At 44.9% G+C, this 23,109-nt stretch overlaps 1 protein-coding gene across 1 annotated transcript in view; it reads left to right on the forward strand.

Moving 5' to 3' along the window:
* The first annotated feature begins 358 nt into the window (after positions 1-358).
* The window catches only part of CAMTA1 (calmodulin binding transcription activator 1), a 234,807-nt gene continuing 212,056 nt past the window's right edge, over positions 359-23,109 (forward strand). Inside the window, exons 1-2 of the mRNA XM_029283484.1 lie at positions 359-437; positions 14,827-14,945. Coding sequence (XP_029139317.1) covers positions 413-437; positions 14,827-14,945 — 144 coding nt within the window. The 5' untranslated portion in view covers positions 359-412. The remainder of the gene's footprint in view (positions 438-14,826; positions 14,946-23,109) is intronic.

Genomic DNA, 23,109 nt, shown 5'->3' on the forward strand with positions numbered 1-23,109 from the left:
TAGCGCCGATTGGCTCCTATCGACGCCCATCCCGCCCAGCGGCCAATGGCAGCCACGGGCGTGTGTGAGGGAGCGTGAGGAGGACGAGAAAGGGGGCCGAAGAAGGCGGCGGAGACCGGCCCGGCGAAGGTATCCCTCGCGGAGGCAGGCCGCTTAGGCAAAGCAGCGGCCGCCCGAAAGCAACGGAGGGGAAGAAAAGCCGGCCACGGGCCGCCGGGAGGGCGGGAGCGGAACCGGAAGCGGGAGGAGGAGGAGGAGGAGAAGGAGAGGAAGGGGCGGGGCCAGCGGGAGAGGCGGCGACAGCAGCAGCAGCAGCAGCGGCGGCGGCGGCGGCGGCGGCAGCGCGCGCGCCTGCCTGGATCCTGGTCGCGAGGAGGAGGCGGCGGAGGAGGATGTGGCGCGCGGAGGGGAAATGGCCGCCGAAAACAAGCCGGAAGGTGAGCGGGGAGAGCCGGGCGGGCGGCCTGAGGGGGACGGAGCGACCGACCGATTGACTGGCTGGCTGGCTGGCTGGCTGGCTGTGAGGGGACCGGCGGGAACGCGCATGCGCGGCCCCTCCGGAATTGCCTCCTCCTCCTCCTCCTCCTTTCTCCTCGCCTTCCCGCCCTTCTCCGGAGGGGCGCCCGTGGCTCTTGCGGGGGCGGGGGGAGGAGGGGGAGGAGGAGGAGGAGGAGGAGGAGGAGGCCTCGGGACCCCCCAAAGTTGGGAGGGGCGGGGCGCGCGCGCCAGAGACTCCTGGGGAGGGGGCGGGGCCGCCGAGACGCCCCTCCCTCCTTCCCCTGTCCGGGGGGGGGGGTGGACGGCCCGGCGTCGCTGCTTGGCGACCGAGAGACCCTCCTCCCCCCCTCCTCCCTTCGCCCCCCCCCTCGCCCAGAAAGCCCTCCCCGTTTTGGGGGTGGGGGTGGGGGTGGTGGTGGAGGAAGGGGATCCCCTCGGAGTTGGAAAGCCCCCTCCCCGCCCCCGACGATCCGGAGGGCTTCCTCCCAGCAAGGGCAAGGGAGCCCCCTCCCATCCCCCCCACCCCAGCCGTCCTTGCCTCGCTTGACCGAGGGGGGGACGCCGCCTCCAGGGGTCACCCNATTTCAGCATCCTGACCCTCAAGGGCACGTGCCCAAGGTTGAGGAGGGGGTCCGGAGGGAGGGCGGGGAAGGGGCTGGGAGGGACAGCGGGGCACTTCCTGGTGGGAAGAAAGAGGGGGAGTTTTTTGAGGGGGGGGCTCCGAGAGGAGGGAGGGAGGGGAGGGGAGGCCGAGGGGAAACCACCGGCTGGCGCTGCGCCCTGGAGCTGAGAAGAGAAGGCAAAACCCAAAGTGGGATTGAAGCCTTTTGGGTCCTGCGTATGTGGTGCTCCGTGCCGCCTTCCTTCCTTCCTTTCTCCGGGAAGCCAGAGCTGCTGTGCAGAGAGAATCTGGGCTTGGACGTGCCTTCCCAGACCGAGAAGGGGAAATAATTGACATTGGTGCAGTCTTGTGTATGCTGTATATATATTTATATATACATGCATACATAACGTATGTATGTGTGAAGGCATCTCTGCTGATCTATCTATACCAATCTTTATCATCTATAATCTATCAATCTCATCTCTGTCTATCGGTCCATCTGTCCATCCCTCATTTCTGCCTGTCTCTTGTCATCTATCATGTCTGTCTTACCTATCTACCAGTATCTATGTACCTACCTACCCACCTACCTATCATCTACCTACCTATCTATATCCTGTCTGTATCTTGTCATCTCTCTTTCTCTTTCCATCCATCCAGACACACGTGTATATATATATACATACACACACACACACACACATATATGTATACGTATAAAACTACCTACACAGGATTTGGGGGTCACCACTGGCCTACATTTAGTGCTGTCAATATAATGCCTTCCTTTCTCCCCCCCCCCATCTCCCTGTTCATAGAGTGTAAACTCAAAGAGAACAGGGACTGACCCTCTCGGTTTTATGGCTGCCTCTGTTTCTGGCTGTAAATAGTTGAGAGAGGACCAATATACGGTCACGGTTGATGGCGTTTCCATTCCCATCCGCCCCGGGAGCCGGGATGTTGGTTCTCCCACACATACGCCAGCAATCCTTGCCGGTCTGGCCTAAATGCTGGTGAACCGTACGTAGCCTGCAGTTACGCACCTCACTTGTTGGCGAGGCATCGCTGCTCTTTGCCTCATCTTACGTGGAGGCTTGAACCTATTTCCTGAAGGTATCCGTGCACACTGTAAGTGTGGAGTCAGCTGTTCAGGTGTTTCAAGGGACGGGGGGGGGGGAGAAAGGGTGACAGCTGTCATTGTAAGGTGTAGCTTTTTAAAAAAATGGGCATTGATGCTCCTGGATTGAGTTCCTGCCATCTACAAATCTCTTAGAATCCCTTTGGCTACTAGAGGTTTTGGAAAGCCTTTGCAGGTTTCAAGGAGAGGCAAAAGACTGGATTTCCTTCCCCCCTCCCCGCTAGTGCGAGGACATAAAGATGAGTTGAAGGACTAGCTTGGTATAAGACGATTTCACACGTGATGCTGTTCCATCAGAGAAACTTAGCAAATCCTGCCTCTTTTTCATATTGCCCATACTAGATTCTTATCTCAAAGAGCCTGGAAGATGACATATGCTTCATTTCTGAAATTAAAAATTGTGAAAAAAATTCCATCTTCATGTGCTTTTCAACTGAGGTTGCCCCATTGAGCAATATTTCCATCTCCTCCCCCTTGCAAAGTTAAATCTAAACCGGTGTCCTTATTGATGGGGGGTGGGGTGGGGTGGAAATCATAGATATCCGTTGTGGTCGATGGGCTTAATCAAGGCTAGTATTTGTCCTTGCGTGCCTCCTTTCGTCTCACCTACGGGCAACGCTGTGTATTTATAACATCTTCCTGAACGTGTTTGCCCAAATTGCCGCCGCTGTCCTACAAAATATTTGCACCGTGCGTCGATCACAGAGGCTCCGTTCTTTTCAGTCCAGGAGATGCTTTTGACCCAAGTCATTTTTAGAGCAGTTGAGAGGCTGGTAGCTAGAACTGGAAATAACTAGTGCCTGAAAAAAACTAGTTGTAATGAAAATAATACGGTAGGGACATTGCAGTCATCCCGCAATCTCCTGGCCTCTATTTGTGCTGGATATGATGGGGCGAGAAGGTCAAGATATCCGATGGGGGCACCAAATTGAAGAAAGCTAGCCGGTGAAAGCCATAAGTGATGTGGATTTGAAGTCTGTTTGTTTTGGATATTGAAACAACAAAAACTCTTCCTTTTTTTTTTTTTAAACTGAGAAGTGGTGTCATTTCACTGAAGAGAATACCAGCGGGCCTTTATCAAATGTAGTTGTTGCCTGTGCTTTAATTCACATCTCTCTCTCTCCAGTTTGGTCCCGCATCCATTATTTGATTTGAGATGAATTTTGATAGGAATGGAAAGCTTCCTATTAAAACAACGTATCAATTGTTTTCTCTAGTCAATAACAGAGCCATAGGTTTTAGAACAATGTTACATAAATCAAGGTATTTTTGTTGCATTCTTCCAAACGTACAAAGCTTTGATGTAAAGCTAAGGCCGATGAGAGTTCACTTGATCTTTGAATGAATATAGACCGATAACCGTCAACGTTTGTGAGTGAAACAGGTCAATCCTGAACATTCCTGGTGAAGATTGCCCCCAAAGAATATAGTTTTTGAAATTCAGAAGCAACAGCTTTTAATTCATATCCACAAGGGGGTGGTGATGTACTGTTGGTGATATCCGTAATGGAAATATTAGGAGATTCCTTTAAAAAAAAAATACAGATTGAGATAGTATATTTGACTGCTCACTTAATGGCTTTTTAAAATAAGTTGCTAAAGCAAACCTTTTAAGGGGTTAACTGTTCGAGGTTTATTAAGCTGTAGCACACTTGACAGTTCAGTGTCCCTCCTCTGTCTGATGACGTACGTTTGCTGAGTCGTCAATTGTAACCAAAGTGGCTTTTTTGCATACCTGACTTCAAAAGTAATAAAATACAAGATGACTTTAGTGGTGAGATGCGTCCAAACTTCAACCCTAGGGATGCAATAACAGGGATGTAATAATAGAGCCATCGTAACAATTTGGCATTGCTTATTGCTGAAATTAAACATCAGGGCCCACGTGTTAAAAAAAAAAATACACGCCATATGTTGTGATTTTCTTTCCATTGCAGTTTTTTGGGCATTTGCATAACTTTGTGAGGACCATTGTCGTCTTATTTCTGATCTTAGATAGGGCTGAAAAAAAAGAAATGATTCTACTTTTAATGCCTGCCATCCACTTGTGCAATAAGTAGAATAACGCCGAGTGCAAATTCTACATAAATTAATTGTAACTTGCACAATACCACCTCAGTGGTCCAAACTCCTATACTGTTTATTCACTAATGTACAAATGAGGATGAGATTATTTATTTAGCGTATGGATTAGGACAGGGGTCCTCAAACTTGGCCACTTTAAGACTTGTGGACTTCAACTTCCAGAATTCCCCAGCCAGCATGGCTGGCTGGGGAATTTTGGGAGTTGAAGTCCACAAGTCTTAAAGTGGCCAAGTTTGAAGACCCCTGGATTAGGAGATTAAAATAATAGGATAGGGAAGACTATTTACTACTTTTCCCCAGCATTGATACTTCTAGTGTCCGAGACGAATCCTCTGCATGTCCAGCAAACAGCGTAGTCCAACATAACGCTTTTAAAAATAATTTTGAGTTGCTGCTTTGATTCCTTTAATTCATTATTTCTAACTGTCCACACGACTGGATCTATCGGGTTTCAGGATGTGTATCTCACAGTCAGAATGACGTCAGCTGGGATAATGTTGCTGAAACAGGCTACGTGGAGAGTGGTAGATTCACCTTCCAAGTTTTTAGATAGATGCTCAGTCGCCTTTTTTCCCCCCAGTTGAAAAATCATTTCCTTGTGCGGTAAAAATGGAGTCAACCTTGCTGATTTTCTGGGCTACATCTGTGCGATTTTCTTGGTGGCAGTCCAGGTAGTTGTCACTGTAAAGCCACAACTGAGCCTCAGATTTCTGTTTGCCCCATTTTACGACCTTTCTGGCCTCTGGTTAAGTGAATGGCTGCAGCTGATAAGTTAGTAACCTCCTCATTGCTGATGAGAAGGTCGCAAAAGGGGATCACGTCACCCCGGGAGACTGCAACGGTCGTAAGTATGAACCCTTTGCCAAGCGTCAGAATCTTGATCCCATGATCTTGGGGATGCTGCAAAGGTCGTAAGTCTGAAAACTGGTCCTAAATCACTTTTTTTCAGTGCCGTTGAACGGTCACTAAATGAATTATTGTAAGCCGAGGACTTACAATAATTCAGTATTCAGCCCGTTCCCCCAGCTCAGTATGAACGAAGGCCCATTGCAAGCATCCATTCCCATCCTGCAGTTTCCTCCTGCTATGATCTCTCTCTCACTTAATGGCCATCTGAAATGTCCCAATGTGGTCTCCCCCCCCTCTTTCCCCCCAGCCAGCTGTAAGCACCAGTAGTAAAATGAATTTGAAGGATGGTCTTACACTTACAAAATAAGAGAATAAAATATATTCCTTATGAACTTTATTTCTTGAGTCCCCTCCGGGCATGCTGTGTTTTCATTGCTTCCCCCCCCCCTTCTGTACCTGCCATATTTCAAGTTCTGCTCCTTTGAAAAAGTGAGAGGGAACATCCTATCCTTGGTAGGGCATTATCTTTCTCTGGCTAAATGAAACCAGGTTTATTACAGATTCTTTAAAAAGGGCTACACTGTCTTTGCAGAAACTCTGAGGTATTCTGGACAGCGGGCGCTCGTTTTTCTCTACGTGTAATAAATATTTGTCCTAATCGTAGCAAGCTGATCTTATTAACGGTGTTCTTGTTCTCTCTCTCTCTCCTTCTGGAAGAATACAGCAAAGTGTTTGCTACCTACTCATAAGATACTGAACCTCTGTCAAAAGTATACAAGGGCTCATTTCTCTTCTAATGATGGTGCAAAGGCCTAGATAAGGTGGCAAGGAGAGAGACACTTCTGCACTAACCCTGCAGATTATTCTGATCCCATTTTCATGGTTGGAACTTTTGGGTATTTGTGCAAGAAAAGTGCCTCTGTGCCCAGCGAGCGTTCCCTTGGAGCGTTAGGTGGTGCATATGAAGTTTGATTTATTTATTTATTTATTTTTGCTTTGGATGTAATAGAGGGCTGGAAGTGTTTAAAACAGGACTTGGCTGTCATCTTTTCTGCCAAAAGGAAGAGTGTAACTGCAATTTTCTGCACCCCTTCTTCGCTATCCAGCTCCTGCTGCAGCTGCATTGAAAGATGGAAGATTTTTGTGGGCAATTTAAAGCAAAGGGAGAATGCAGGCTGACTCTATTCTAGAAACTGTTAACAGTAAATAAAGCTAGGGAGCTGAGGATTTGACTGGCTTTTGATCGCTTTTGATGCAGAAACATTTATTAGGAATACGCGGTTGCATTGTGTTCAGTTGAAGAAACCCCCAATGTGTTTTTCCAGGATCATGGGGCAGGTGCAGAGGGCAGCCATGGGAAAAGATGTGGCTGCTTTAAAGGGTCGCTAATAGAGACTTTGGCTTCAAACCCCCCCCTTTTTTTGTTTTGGAATTCAGTCCAAAGAAGTGCGCAGCCATACTAAAATCTATTGAGATTTTAATTTAAAGACAATAACCTTTCCTTTAACTCTCTCTGCTTGTATTATTTGATGCACGGTTGTTGGAAGCCCTGGCGTGAGCTTTGGAGAGAACTTCTTGTGATTATCTGATTTGATTCCTTTCCCAAATACATAACGGATACCCGTGAAAAATCCCTGAACTCTGCTGCTATTGACTGCCCAGATGCTGGGCACGTCAAACCTTTGACAGAAAGATCTCCACCATCCGTCTTTTTTTTTACCTGGTTTGCAATCTTGCAGAAAGCTCCCCGTTCGAGCTATAGAGAGCTTTTGGAGAAGGGAAGCGATTTTATTTTATTTTTAAAAAACGGAAATGTGGTCCTTTTAGGGAATGGGGGGGTCTTTTGACATTTGGATAAGATCACCATCTTGTCTGCAGTATTTGGATTTGGGAACATTTAAAGCAGCCTGGTCTTATACGAGGTTGATACGGCTGCTTTGATGGGTGCCCATGCAGAACCTGTTTGATGCTGCTTTCACCGTTGTAAGAGAGGGATTTTGTTTGCCCTTATGCACAGGTGATCCTCAACTTAACAACGGTTTGCTTAGTGACCATTTAAAGTTACAATGGCACTGGAAATTAGGAGCCATTTTTCACACTTATGACCGTTGCCAAATCCCCATGGTCGCAGGCTCAGAATTGAGGTGCTTGGCAACCGACTCATGTTTACGACGGTCGCAGCGTCCCAGGGTCACGTGATCCTCTTCAGCGACCTTCTGACAAGCCAAGCCGGATTCACTTAACGACCGTGTGACTAATTTAACAGCTGCAGCGCTTTACTTAAAAACTGTGGCAAGAAAGGTTGTAAAGTGGGGCCAAACCCGCTTAACAAATGTCTCACTTAGCGACGGAAATTTTGGGATCCATTGTGGTAAGTCGAGGACTCCCTGTAAAGACTTTGAAGATGTTTCACAACAGAGAAAGGCGAAACTATTCGGGGTAATATCTGGTGAGGAAAGATTTTAGTTGATGAAATTATGCAAATGTGGATGTAGACATATCTCCCTTTCTTGCAAATTATTAAAATATTAGAACAGGAGGTTGATAGGTAGCTGATTCAGTTTGGACCGTGGAAAACTTGTTTTTTTTGCTTTGCATAATTAACTTACAGGTTTCACCGTTGCCAGATGCAGGATGACTACTAACAGAGATTGATATGTACGAAAACGAGAGAAATTCTGGGCAGGAGCGGCTTAATTAATTGCTCTTCACCAAATCACAAATAGTGTCCTAAATAGATTGCAGTCTAATTTACCACATTTATCTGATTTCTCTTTAGAAAATAAAACAAACGTACCAAAAAACGCTATCTTAATTTCCTGCCCTGCATAAATTTCTCAAAATATATTTCCATCGTCCAGAACTGTTTGAGCTAAAATTCTGAATGAGCAAAGCCTATTTTAATATAGCTAAAGTGTTTTGTTTTTTTTTTAAATCAAAGCATCACCTCGGAATTATTATTAAACTGCTTGTAAACACTTTAAAACGAGGAAATTCATTACGTTAGTTCAGGGGAAAGAAACACTTTTAAACCTGTTAACTCCGGCGTGCCCAAACTCTGGCTGTGTGTAAAATACTGAGATGCTTAATAGATAATGCTAATGGTTTTAAAATGTTAATTACAATAGGGAAACTCCCAATGTGGCCGATAGTGTGACTATTCCTTTGAGAAATGGAATCATTTTGGTAGACAGAGCTGAAGATTTTTCTGTCTTATCATCAGTGTCTATTTTATGTGATTGTATACAGAGGTACAATGGAATGTGTGAATGACCTTGGGGAAAGACAAAAGGACAGGCTGCCTAGGAAACAATTAGATAAAAAGAGGCAGGAGCCTACAGTCTGCTTAACGGTCAAAAAAAGAGACTTGGGAAAAAAAACACAATTTCCGTTGCTAAGCGAGCCAGTTTGCCAAGTGTCTGAATTTTGATCACATGCTACAATGGTCCTAAGTGTGAAAAATGACCCTGAATTTTGAACAGTCACTAAATCAATGGTTATAAGTCAAAAGGGGGTTGGACTAGATGAAGGGGGTTGGACTAGATGACCTCCAAGGTCCCTTCCAACATCATCATCATCTTTCTTCTTCTTCTTCTTCTTCTTCTTCTTCTTCTTCTTCTTCTTCTTCTTCTTCTTCTTCTTCTTCTTCTTCTTCTTCTTCTTCTTCTTCTTCTTCTTCTTCTTCTTCTTCTTCTTCTTCTTCTTCTTCTTCTTCTTCTTCTTCTTCTCCTTCTCCTTCTCCTTCTCCTTCTCCTCCTCCTCCTCCTCCTCCTCCTCCTTCTCCTTCTCCTCCTTCTCCTTCTCCTTCTCCTCCTCCTCCTCCTCCTCCTCCTTCTCCTTCTCCTTCTCCTCCTCTGTACTGTTGGGTGCTGCTTTTTACCAAGCAATTTCCTATCTGATGATATGAAGGAACACAACCTTGACAGTGAGAACAATTAACCAGTGGAACAACTTTCCTCCAGAAGCGGTGAATGCTCCAACACTGGAGACTGGACAGCCATTTGTCTGAAAGGGTTCCCTGCCTGAGCAGGGGGTTGGACTAGAAGACCTCCAAGGTCCCTTCCAACTCTGTTATTCTATTCTGTTCTAACCTAGACAGAGATTTATCACAGCTTGGAAGAATTAAGCAAAAGCGGTTTTGTTCCTCAGTGTCTGCTTTGAAGACCATGTTGCTAAATACTCATTAAAGAAGAAAGGATGTTCATATCTAGAGCTTGGTAATAGTCTGCTTTTCACTAGTGGAGATAAATTTGTGCTCTCTATTTCTTCCCTGTAACGCTCTTCCTTCCTCCCTTCCTTGAGCGCGTGAAAACCGTCGTAGAATTTTGAACCAGGTAGCGTTTGTTTTTTTTAATGTTCTACTAATCCAAAGAGCAGAATTATAGTCTTGCTAGTCAAGCCGAGTGGGCGCGCTGGTGGGGAAAGTTTGTGAAGCTGGAATAATGCTTGTCAAGCCTCAGCTTTGTGTAAGGTTCATCCGTCAGACTCTTTTTTTATATTTGGAAGTGGGCTGGTTGTTGTCAAGGTTTGTATGAATCACCTGAGCGTTGATTGGGAGGAACCGGTTACCTGTGAGACTGCGAGAAATTATATGGCTGCATGTTCAAAACGCCGTTGCAGGTTTTTGAAATGCTATGATTAGCATTCACGAAACAGCCTTGATTCTTCAAAGCGGAGTTTCCCCCCAACTTCGATCGCTGGAAGTTGGGCGGACTTCAACTCCCAGAATTCCCCAGCCAGCCAACACTTAGATGAAGTCACCTTTCGCTCTGTGGTCTCTTCCCAGCGCTGATGGTGTGAAGGGCCCTATTACGCGGCTTCATATATTCATACGTATATATTTCCTGGATGTTTTCATTGTGTTAATGTTTGGTGTCTTTTTGAAAAAAAAAAATCATTTAAATTTAATTTGAGTTTAAATTGTTCAATGGTTTTAAAATTATAGACCTGTGAGCTGCTGAGAATCACTCGGTTGAGTGGGGTGGTCGTAGAAATTGAATGCAGGCAGTCCTCGCATTACGACTGTCCGTCTAATGACCATTCGAAGTTACAGCGGCACTGAAAAAAGCGATTTAGGATTGTTTTGCACCCTTACAACCAGTGGTGGGATTCAGCCGGTTCGCACCACTTCAGCAGAAGCGGTAGCTAATTTTTTCCTGCCCAGGCCCAGAACGGACTTCCAGAAGCGGCATCCACACAGAGAACCGGTGGTTCCCCTATTTGAATCCCACCACTGCTTACAACCGTTGCGCCGTTCCCGTGTAGTCCCGTGATCAAAATTGAGTGACTCCTATTTATGACGGTTGCTGCGTCCCAGGATCTTTGCGACCGTCTGACAAGCGAAGCCGGATTCGCTTAAGAACCGTGGCAAGGGAAGTTGTAACGTGGGGCAAACCTCACTTAACAACTGCCTTTGATAGCGACAGACGTTTGCGATCGTACCTACTCGTATTTGCACTAACAGGAGATATTTAGCATTTTACGGGTATATACTCTGAATCTGAGATGAGTCAAACCAGGGAAGAAAGTCCCAAGTCTCTTGTTACCCTCCCCTCCCATGTTTGCATTCAACCTATGTAACACACCAGGACAAAAAACAAACAAACCCACAATTGTACAACCTAAGGCAGGAATAATTGTAGTTCTTTATGATTCCGCCTGCCTCTTTGCCCGCGCATTAAAGCACAGGTTATTCCTCTCCTGGATCTGAGGATCACACTGGAAGTAAAGTTAAGCACGCCGAATATAAATCTAGAACATCTTGTAATACAGATCAGAGATAAAAGACTTTGCAGGCTCCCCGAGATCGTTAAAGTCCAAAGTTCTAACGGTATTGATGAATCCAAAGAGCCCCCCGGGAGGGGAAATGGCCGGATGTCGATGGGGTTCTTGTGATGGGGTGATGAGAGCAGTGTTTTGGGTTGCAAGGCAGCGTGATGCTAAAAGGCAGAACGCACACCTTAGAGTAACTGCAGTCGTGTGAAGAAAAGGTTACAGAGAGTCCTTCACTTAACGACCACACAGCTGAACCCAAATTTTTCATTGCTAAGGAAGACAGTCGTTAAACGTTTAAGGCATCTGAAGGCGGGATAAGAAGCAATGGGTGGAAGATCATTAAAGAAAGAACCAACTTAGAATTAAAGAGACATTTCCTGATAATAAGAACCATTTAATCAGGGGAACGACTTTCCTCCAGATGTTGTGGGTGTTGCATCACTGGAGGTTTTCAAGAAGAGACTGGACCGCCATTTGTCTGGAATGGGATTGGGCCTCCTGCTCGGACAGGGGGTTGGACTAGAAGACCTCCAAGGTCCCTTCCAGCTCTTATTTTGATTGACTGATTGAATGAAAGGGTCTAGGGCAGTGTTTCTCAACCTTGACAATTTTAAGGCATGTGGACTTCAACTCCCAGAATTCCACAGCCATTATGGGAGTTGAAGTCCACATGCCTTAAAATTGTCAAGGTTGAGAAACACTGGTCTAGGGTCTCCTGCCTGAGCAGGGCGTTGGACTAGAAGACCTCCAAGGTCCCTTCCAGCTCTTATTCTGATTAAATGAAATGATCTAGGGCCTCCTGCTTGGGCAGGGGCTGGACTAGAAGACCTCCAAGGTCCCTTCCAGCTCTTATTACTCTGTGTTCTAGTTGTGCGGTGCTGTTGTCTGTAGAAGACTCCAGACTGGAGTGCAGAGGTGCCATCAGTGGGCATAACTCTTCTCCACTTTGCCCTTACCTTAGTAGTACAATCGGGCTGTGGTTTGTTTTTTTTTCTTTCCAATTTTTACAACTAAAGTGCCTGTGCCTGCCTGGACTTGCGTGATGACAAACCCAGGCCTTAATCGATGTCTCTCAAGTGTTGGAAAGCACAGGATAAGTTTTACAGGTTTAGAGTCCCCATGAGGGGGGGAAAAAAATTACTTGAGCTACTGTGTACCGAGCTTGACAGGAAGCTACTGCCGCTTTTTTTTGTCATTACTTCTCACCTACAGTTCTAAAATGCCTTTAAAAATGTTCCTGTGCCTGTGTGTTTTTATATCTCAGCTGGGCACCTCATTCCTTTTATGTTTCCTCGGCAGAGGGAGAATAATATTCTTGAATAATAAGGTCTCGGCGTCCATCTAGTCGTTCATCTCCCACTGCTTAAGGATGAGGGGGGTTTTTTCCCCCCCTTGGAAGGTGCATTTTAGAAATATGGACCTCCGGTACCGCAAGCCCATTCAGCTAATTGGACACAAAAGGTTGCACAGTTTAATTCGATAGGGAGGATCAAAGCGCGGGAAACGCACATGAACAGCAGCTCACATTTTACGGGAAGGTCGATTTGGACCTCCAACAGGACCCTCTGGAGCACACCCAATGCCCCCTTTGCCAGCCCCCTTGTCTTCTCCAGGCCCAGAATTTGTCCGCTACAGCTCAGTTTGTAGGTATCCTCGACTTAACGACCGTTCGTTTAGTGACCGTTGCAACTCGACTTGCAGACAGTCCTCGCCCTTAACCGATGCAGCGTAACGACTCCACGTGATCGCAAATTGGTCGCTGGGCCTCCGACGTGTATGTAACAGGTTTCTTTCAGCCTCCCTGGGATCACGTGGGTTGCCCTTTACGACTTTCCTAGCTGGCTTGCCACGGTTGTTAAGTGAATCACTGCAGTTCTTAACGGTCATAAGTCACTTTTTCAGTGCTGTTGTAAGTCGAGGTGTTCTGGTTTTTTCCCCCCCTTTTCTATTTTTGTTTCACTTCTTTCTTTCACTGGAAGTTTTTAAGAAGTGACTGGAGAGCCATTTGTCTGAAAATGGTATAGGGTTTCCTGCCTCAGCAGGGGGTTGGACTAGATGACCTCCAAGGTCCCTTCCAAATTCTTCTTCTTCTTCTTCTTCTTCTTCTTCTTCTTCTTCTTCTTCTTCTTCTTCTTCTTCTTCTTCTTCTTCTTCTTCTTCTTCTTCTTCTTCTTCTTCTTCTTCTTCTTCTTCTTCTTCTTCTTCTTCTTCTTCTTCTTCTTCTTCTTCTTATTATTATTATTATTATTATTATTATTATTATTATTATTATTATTATTACTTTGAGCCTTCTCTTTTTTCTTTTTTACTTTTTCTTTGCGTTATTTTTTGTTTTTAATCTTCCTTTTTAAAGGAACTTTTAATAGAAATACTTGGGGAGGAAATAAAAATACGTTAAAAAAAGGAAGAAAGAAAGAGAAAGAAACGTCAGCTGAAAATTGCAGCCGGGTACAACGCTAGTTGTTCTCTTTCTTCGCAAAACAAACACAGCCCACTTGACTAGGCATTTCCTGCCGAGTTTATTAATCAGCCGTCTCTTGGGTTCAAATGCGATATTTTCTAACATGCTCCATCCACAGCTGGTGTGAAGCTATTACTGAGAGAGAAATAAACTGTGGGTTGCCTGTACAGAGCATGCCTGGCTTCCCTTTAGTGAGAGAGAGAGAGAACACACAGGCCTTTCTCCTTTCTGCTTATAAAGTAAAAAGAAAAAAGGAGAACAGAATCAAAGTTGTAATTACGAGATTAACTTACTGCTGCTCTGCGTTAGAACAGGAGGCGCAGACCAGGCCCCGAGCCCAGGGGTGGGAGGACGTTAGCGCCACAGTTAACTTCAGGTTTTTAGCGGACCGTCTTCGCTATTAAAAAAATGCATTGTTTGTAAAAATTAATGGATGCCAGTTGGGCAGCTTCAGAGCTGGTTATCTGTGGGAAACTATACATTAAGGTTTTTTTTCCCCCTGCAAGCTGTACAGGAGTGATAAGCAGGAATAACTTCTAAACCTGAAATACAAGTGTGTGTGTGGGTAGTCCTCGGCTTACGACCACAACAGAGCCCAGAATTTCTGTGGCTAAGCGAGACAGCTGTTAAGCAAGTCTTGACCCATTTTACGACTTTCCTTGCCACCCATTCAATCACTGCAGTCGTTAAGTTAGAACATGGCTGTTAAGTGGCTTCCCCATTGAGTTTGCTGGTCAGAAGCTGATCCCGTGATCCCAGAACATTGCAGCTGTCGTAAATACGAATCGGCTTGCCAAGCGCCTGAATTTCGATCACTGTGCCCACGGGGAGGCTGCAACGGTCGTAAGGGTGAAAAAAATGGTCCTAGGTCACTTTTTCTGGCGCCGTTGTAACCTGGAACGGTCACTAAACGAAAATTTTGTAAGTTGACGACCGCCTGAAATTTGTAGCTAACCAAAGGGTTATCAGTTTGGAAGGCTGCTTTATATAAAAGGACTAAGACAAATGGGGCCCCTTTATTCCTAACAATCTTATCGCAGCTTAATTCTCTGAAATTCGCTCTTATGGATGAGATTTCCTGCACTGCATCAGTGGAAAGCTGATGGCAACTCTGTAAAGTTGGAAAGTTCAATCGCTTGTTTATATATTTATATTTCTTGAGTCCATAAACCGAGCCTGACCCTTTGACTTCAAGGAATTGACACACCACGATGGCCATTTATTTTTCTACGGCTGGGGAGTGACGATGCCAGATATTGCATTTTTAAGATGACAAATTGGAGAATGAAGTCTCTTTGTGTGCATATGGATTTGACCTTTGGAGTCAGCGGGGGGAAATATATCAAACGGTTCTGATGCTTGTTTCTCACGCAAATATATCATCTTTACTCTCTTTTTTTTCCTTTTCCTTTTTAGATGATCATGGGAACAGCAACGGAAGTCATGTAAAAATCTTTTTACCGAAAAAGCTCCTTGAATGTCTACCAAAATGTTCCAGTTTACCAAAAGAGCGACACCGTTGGAACACAAATGAGGTAGCTAGATCAAAACTTTTTTGTGATAATCGCTGCCTGGTTTGTTGAAAATCCTAGGCTTATTGGAGTCAAAATTATGATCCGGAACGTTCCACCGCAGTCAGGAGCTGCTGATTTTGGAAATTTGGCCCCTTAGATAACAGGAAATTATTTACTATGAATTTTAAAAGAGAAAGAACATAGGATCTCCTTCATCTGGCATGTTGGCTGGTATATCTAGCGTTCTTTCACAGGTGCAACTAAAATCTGTGGTTTGGGTGTTTGTACATGTCAGAAATGAATGAAGAAGTAGCTCTGGGGCAGCCTTATCTCAAGGGTCAATTTGAAAAGGGTCCGATTGTGCCCAAACTTCCCAAAAGCAAGGTGATTCCTGGCCCCAGAGCTTAATAATCTTTTATTTAAGAATGTTTTTAATAATGCATCTCTGAGTACGGAGTGTAGCTCTCCCAATCTAGGTGTCTTGGTCCAGAATTTGCATAAATCCCAGTCAGTGTGACTCACATAAACAACGAAGCTTAACATGATGTGAAAACCTTGCTATAAATGCAGCACTTTTAGCAGGTATCTTATTTTAAAAAGTAAGCTTCGTGTGTAAGAAATGAATACATATATATATATATATTTTGCATCTAGAAATATTTGTCGGGTGTGGAGTGAATGAGACAGAATGTATTAACAAACATGAGCGCAACTGGTTTTCTTGAATTGTGCCCCGCGTATTTGTTGTTATTCATTCTTAGAGAAGCAGCTTTGGAAATGATAGTAGTTAGACCTCCTGCTGGCTGACTTGGTCCTCTCAAGATCCTTTCCAGAAGTGATCTTAGATTTCCTAAGAATCCATTATTTTCGGAAGGTCATAAACCGATGTGACTTAACTGCCTTGCCGAAGACAAAATTAATTGTTGATCAATGTGTTCGTCAGATACGCTATATTGTGTTCCGTGGTTAAGAGAGAGGCAAAATATTCTCCCATTTATTTCGGTGGAAGCTCGTGGCAATGGTGGTTGAAGGCCAACCTTATCTTTGCAGGAACTGGATCCATCCACCATTTATTTATAGTGACAGCTACTTCCAGAGGTGTGGAGGGAGGGAGAATTGCAAGTTATATTAAAACTTGGTTTCTCCCAGGAGCAATGAGAAAGTTACAAAAAGCTTGTTTTGGTGCTTCCTCAAAACGCTTGGCACATTAGTCTGGCCATTTTTAAGGTCGTGGGAGGACCCCTTCCAAGAGATAAGAGGAAGATACCAAATTGTACAGACATATCTGCCTCCTCTGGATTTGGTTTGGTCTAGATCAGTGTTTCTCAACCTTGGCAATTTTAAGGCATGTGGACTTCAACTCCCAGAATTCCACAGCCAGTCTAGATTCCTAGGAAAGGAGAATGGTGGTACCGTGGTGTCAGGAAATTTTTTCCTGTATAAATGCGCCGTGATTCGTGTGCTCAGGAGCCTTCCATAAACCTGGTTTTTTTTAAAAAGAATCTGGGCTCAAAGAACAGGATTTCCTATGTGGAATAGTAACACAATGCGTCTTGATTCTGCTTTTGTCACCCTGACATGTGTAAGCTGATTCAGCCACATAGCACCTATTTTGAAAGCTGTACACTGATTTTTTTTCTGCTGATTTTGCTGATCATTTTATTGGTTTCCACCGGTTTCCGTCTTCTATTCAGGATTCCACCGCAGCGATTCCCTTAACAATTTTGGCAAGAACGGTGGTAATATATACTAGTCTAATATTCTAATAATTTTTTTTTCCCCTGACAAAAATCCCGCTGTCTGGTTTGTGCAGCTTACTTTGTGAAAGGCCCTCGACTTTTGCTCGGGAATTTGGATCTGTGGAAATCCACCCTCGTCCCCACAGGTCTTCATAGGTCCGGCACGCCATGCCAGCTGGCATCTAAATGCCAACTTACTCTCCAGGGACTGCAGACCCCGTTCTGCCTTATAAGCAGCTGCATAACAGGCAGAGAGGCTAAGATGCTGATGATTGAGAGGCTGGGAGCCCCAGAGGAACTCAGCAGAAAAACACTGTAGCAGCAGCAAGAATCTCAATTAAAAGCTAATATTTGCCCTTTCTTGTATTGGCGAGCTCTTGTCAGCTAGCCTGTCACAGTCATTTTAACTGTGGCAACCCCCTCAATATGAGGAAGGTGGTAACAGGGTGACTTTGTCTAAATTGGGCTGGCCATGTAGTAATTGTCCTTATGTCATGTAGTCCATCTGCTCCCTGATGAGCAAAATAAAGTTTAAAAAAAAAAAGATTGGGCAGAGAAACACAACATCATTCTTGTATATTTTTCAGTTTGATCAGATACAATGCTATTATTATCGTGAAGGTGTGGGAAAAACTGTTAGGGCACTCGTGTCCTGCTGGCTTTGTGGAATACAAATTGAGCATACTTAGTGGTCAAACTGGGTGGGCTTTATGGCAGCAGATATAAATCCACCAAGTTGAAAGTTTAAATAATTTCTTCTTTGATCCAGTCTTTTGAAGTTTGCTTTTTTTTAAAAAACAAAACGTGCTGATGTTTTTTAATAGTTCAAACTGCGTCCCAAGCATTTTTTTTTTTTAATTACGGATGGTTCTTGACTTTAGTGACCATTTGAAGTTCACCACAGAGGAGAAAAATCACAAGTTAGGGCAAGAAGGGGGGGAAAAACCCAGAAGAAAGCAATAAAGGGGCTGTAAGAATGGCAGAAGGAGGTCATTTTAAAGGCCTTTGGTCTGGTCTAATAACTCCAGAGGATGAGATTTGACAAAAAGTTGAAATCTAGAAGGCTTGTTTAGAAAGAGTGCAGAGAAGAGCAACAAAGCTGATCAGTGGGCTGGAGGCTAAAACATACAGGAATTGGGGATGTCTAGTTTAAAGAAAAGAAGGTGACAGGATAGCAGTCTTCCAGTATCTCAGGGGCTGCCCCAAAGAAAAGGGAGTCAAGCTATTCTCCAAAGCACCTGAGGGCAGGACAAGAAGCAACGGATGGAAACTAGCCAAGGAGAGAACCAACCTAGAACTAAGGAGAAATTTCCCGACAGTGAGAAAGATTCATCAGTGGAACGGTTTTTTATCCAGATGTTGTGGGTGCTCCAGTGGATACTGGAGGCTTTTAAAAAGAGACTGGGCAGCCATTTGTCTAAAACAGTATCGGGTTTCCTGCCTGAGCAGGGGGTTGGACTAGATGACCTCCAAGATCTCTTCCAGTGATTCTGCCCTGTAGGTATGACCATCAGTTCATCAGTTATTAGTCAAGGACCGGGGAGACGACTAGAGAAAGCTGGTGAAGAGAGATAAGAACTGCAGTTGGTGCCAGAAACTTTGACCGTAAAAACACAAAGTGTGCAGAGGTTGAAAGTCAGGATAGATCGCAAAGGTGAGACAACGCAGTGGCCTTGAAGGTCATGGAAGGCATGGGAGGTGGAATCTGAGTTGTTGATGCTCAGTGCCGAAGGAAATAAATTGTGCAGTGAATCGCACTCCTATAGCGAAAGTGCTAGCAGGGATATCCAGGGCAAAACATTGGAAGGAGCTCCTGTAATTCAAAGATAAAAGAACGAAGCTGGAAAGCAGCTGGATTAGAGAGGGATTTTCACCATGAATGTTAAAATCACTGTAGGACAGCGAGGTGGTGTCAAACATGCAGCCTAAAGCCTCTCATCTTAATGCTCAGTTGCCTTTACTGCTCCAAAAATGCTTATGCTTCTTCTTCTTCTTCTTCTTCTTCTTCTTCTTCTTCTTCTTCTTCTTCTTCTTCTTCTTCTTCTTCTTCTTCTTCTTCTTCTTCTTCTTCTTCTTCTTCTTCTTCTTCTTCTTCTTCTTCTTCTTCTTCTTCTTCTTCTTCTTCTTCTTCTTCTTCTTCTTCTTCTTCTTCTTCTTCTTCTTCTTCCTTCTTCTTCTTCTTCTTCTTCTTCTTCTTCTTCTTTTTGAAAGAGCCGATTTCCTGGAGGTGGCAGGAAATTCTGAACTCCCCTTGCGAAGGCTTGCATGACCCCAGCTGAAAGCTGCATGGATTTTTCTGACACAGCAGCCAGCTGGTTGTGTCCTTGTCATGACCACAGACACAGGAGTCTCTCTCTCTCTCTCTCCTGCTTCTTAAATGCTGCTGAGTAATAGAGAGTTATTTTCACACCCAGGGTCTCTTGGCACCTTGCTAAATGCAAATTTTTCCTTCCCCAAATTCCGTGCTCTGTCCTTCAGCTTGATGTAGAACTGGCTGCCCTGTATCTCGGCCCAAATTTTATAGATTGGCTATAAAATTTATACGGCGCGGAAGGGGACGTCTCGGTTGCTCGATGCATCATTTCATCCAGGGTTGCTAAATTCATCGGGAACGGCAGGCGGCTGCAACTGGTGGGCCTTTAGAAAAATGGAATAGAGCAGGGCAGAATACAGGCAGTCCCCGACTTACAACCGCAGTGGAGGCCAAAATTTCCGTTGCTAAGCGAGACATTGGTTAAGGGAATGTTATGAGCTTTCTTGCTACAGCTTGTTAAGTGAATCACTGCATTTGTTTAAGTTAATAACAGTTGTTGAGTGATTCTGCCTTCCCCCTCCACTTTGCTTGTCAGAAGGTCACAAAAGGGGATCACATGATATTGGGACACTGCAACCGTCATAAGTACAAGTCAGTTGCCAAGCATCCGTATTTTGATCATGTGACAGCGATGGATGCGTGCAATGGTCGTTAATGTGAAAAATGGTCCTACATCACTTTTTCCAGTCCAAATGGTCACTAAATGGACAGCAACCTATCTGGAATGGTCTAGGTCGGTCTCCTGCTTGAGCAGGGGGCTGGACTAGAAGACCTCCAAGGTCCCTTCCAGCTCCATTCTGATTGATTGATTGATTGATATCACAAAATGAGTGGCGGATGCTCCTAGGCCCTTCCGAAAAAGCAATTTAATAGCCATTGTGCTCAAATCCAATAATAGCCTGGCTTACAAAAAGTGGGCAAAGTTATGTTCCAAGTGTGGACTCTTTTTTTACCCCGTGGGGCTAAATAAATCTCCCAATTTAATGTGTGAGATTCTCATCATCTGCTCGTTTTGGAAAAAAAAACTGGGGAGGCCAATTTAGTGTTGCCAGTGGCAGGCTCTCCAGAGTGGGAGATGATTAAATTTAGTGCAGTTACTTAAATAGGAAAACTGCAGTCGCCTTAACCGGGATGCGACTCAATAAGCCGGCTTCTTCCCACCCCAAAGCATGTAAATTGAAAACAATTTGCATACATCTGATCGCCTTTTGTCTGTTAAGCGTTCTCGGAGTTGGATGGAAGAATGTTACGTGTTAAATTCAGAATAGAGCTGGGAGGGATCTTGGAGGTCATCTAGCCCAACCCTCCCCCCTCCCTCAGCCCCGCTCAAGCAGGAGATCCTGGATCATTTCAAATCCATCAGAATAGAGCTGGAAGGGACCTTGGAGGTCATCTAGCCCAACCCCCACCCTCCCTCAGCCCCGCTCAAGCAGGAGATCCTGGATCATTTCAAATCCATCAGAATAGAGCTGGAAGGGACCTTGGAGGTCATCTAGCCCAACCCCCACCCTCCCTCAGCCCCGCTCAAGCAGGAGATCCTGGATCATTTCAAATCCATCAGAATAGAGCTGGAAGGGACCTTGGAGGTCATCTAGCACAACCCCCCCTCCCTCAGCCCCGCTCAAGCAGGAGATCCTGGATCATTTCAAATCAATCAGAATAGAGCTGGAAGGGACCTTGGAGGTCATCTAGCACAACCCCCCCTCCCTCAGCCCCTCCAAGCAGGAGATCCTGGATCATTTCAAATCAATCAGAATAGAGCTGGAAGGGACCTTGGAGGTCATCTAGCCCAACCCCCACCCTCCCTCAGCCCCGCTCAAGCAGGAGATCCTGGATCATTTCGAATCAATCAGAATAGAGCTGGAAGGGACCTTGGAGGTCATCTAGTCCAACCCCTCGCTCAAGCAGGAGATCCTATGCCAGGGGTAGGCAACCTTGGTTCTTTTATTGACTCGTGGACTTCAACTCCCAGAATTCGTACAAGTGAGAAACTGTCGTAAGTCGCATTTTTCAGCACCCTGTTGTAACTTCGGACCCTCACTTAATGGATGTGTTGTAAGCCAAGGGCTACCTCTGTCCTGTGCTACTGGTCCATGCCTGTTTATTCCGGACCAGAAACACAGAATTATAGGTAGTCCTTGACTTGCGTTCATGTAGTGACGGTTCGAAGTGGTGTAGCCTGGAGGTTGCGATCCCTCGAGTTGTCATCCTGCTTCTAAGGATTGGTGGATATTTTAGCTTTAATATAAATCACTTCTATGAGTTGGGTCAGCCTGGCTGTCTAAGGAGCGTGAAGATTTTTCTGGAGAGGCTGCTTTTAGCAGGTGTCTGTAAACAGGTGTGTGTGGTGTGTATGTGTGTGTGTACACATACACATCTCCTGGCAGGAACCACTTATTTTCTGCTTTCTTTCTGTACTGGCGGGTATATTTAGAATCGGCTTTTCTTTTCAGAAATCAATTACCGGCTCTCTCCTTTGATGGGCTCTTTTCCTTTGTGCGCTCTCTCTTTCTCTCTCTCTCTCTCTCTCTCTCTCTCTCTCTCTCTCTCTCTTTCTTTCTTTCTTTCTTTCTTTCTCATATGATGCCTTTGGAAGACCATAAAAAAAGAGAAAAAAAACACAACTCAGGAACCCTGATATTCTTTCTTCCCCGTCCGTTTGATAAGTGAGCCAGTTTATCTCCGCGCCTCGTTTAGCGATGTGAGAGCATTTCCAACGACTTTGGGGTGTGTGTGTGTGTGTGAAAACACAGTACAAATCCTGGGTAAAGGTATCAAGAACCTCTTACTACGTTTTTTTTCCTTTCTTTCTTCCACTTCCTTGAATGCTGATTTTCACAGGAGGAACCCTTTAGATTGCAGGAGTAGCTAATTGCTGTTTCTGCCTTGCAGAAAGCCAGGATAAACATTTGGGTAAAAACAGAGCTTAACGTTGTGTCTTTGCCAATTTGTGGGCTGGCTTTTTTTTTTTTTTAAAATCTTTCCGCTGGCATTTTTGGAGATATTTGCTGGAGGAAGAGAAGCAGGGGCCGTTGCAATTAATTTTCGAACCTGAGGAATTTTTTTGATGAATCGAGCACTCACGTTCCTTGTGATGGAAAATAATTGCTACCTTAGATATAAAAGTAACAGAATGAGACAACAGGGTATCCAAAACTTATTTCCACCCTATATTAGGATAGCTGTGAGACAAACATTTGGGAGGGGGGCGTGGAAACAGAAGAGAGGAAATGCAATACTTTGCAAAAATTTAGTAATCCTCAACTTTATAACTCACTTAACTACTGTCTTGCTTAGCAACGGACATTTTGGCCTTGGTTATGGTCATAAGCCGAGGACTACCTGTATGTTAAGGAATACAACTCTGGGTTTGTCCCAGCTGTGGCCATTCAGAACAGAGAAGGTCAAGCAGCAAAGCCCAAATCTAGTGTGATGATACCACAAGGAACCACTTGATAAAATGGAGGAAAATCAAAAGTTTTTATGAACTTCTATAAAATGAGATTTTGGGTTTTTTATGTCAGTGACAGGACAAGCTTAGGCCATAGGTGGTCCTTGACTTACAGCCATTGTTTAGCGGCCGTTCGAAGTTTCCAACAGCAAGGGAGAAGTGACTTGTGACCGTTCTCGCACTTACGACCGCCACAGCGGTCCTGCGCTCAAAATGTGGCTGCTTGATAACCGGGATATATTTACGACGGTTGCAGCATTTGGGGGACACCTGAGGGTCATTTGCCATCTTCCCAGCTGGCTTCCAATAAGTTGGGGGAATCTAGGCCCATTTAATGACCCCCTGATTTACTTAACAACCACAGTGACTCACTTAGATGGGAATTCTGTCCCAACTGTGACGATAAGCCAACGTCTGACCAAGAGATCCATGTTGGCTTGAGGCTGTTCCCTGTGCTTGCTGATAAACCTGGCTCTCTTCCCTAAAGCTATTTATAGAGGATGGCTTGATTATTCATCTTCCATTTGTAAGAGCATCATCATATAAAAGCCCGTGCCCTCTTCCATTTGAGCCAAGCCCAATTCATCTACATCTTTGAGACGGTCTTGTCTTCCAGTAGCCTCCCTCTTTCTTCAAATATTGATAAGCCGCCTTTTAAGGCCAATGCCTCCTAGGGTGACG

Source organism: Protobothrops mucrosquamatus, unplaced genomic scaffold (assembly GCF_001527695.2).
Source record: "Protobothrops mucrosquamatus isolate PMUCROS unplaced genomic scaffold, P.Mucros_1.0 scaffold109, whole genome shotgun sequence".
NCBI classification, from domain to species: domain Eukaryota; kingdom Metazoa; phylum Chordata; class Lepidosauria; order Squamata; family Viperidae; genus Protobothrops; species Protobothrops mucrosquamatus.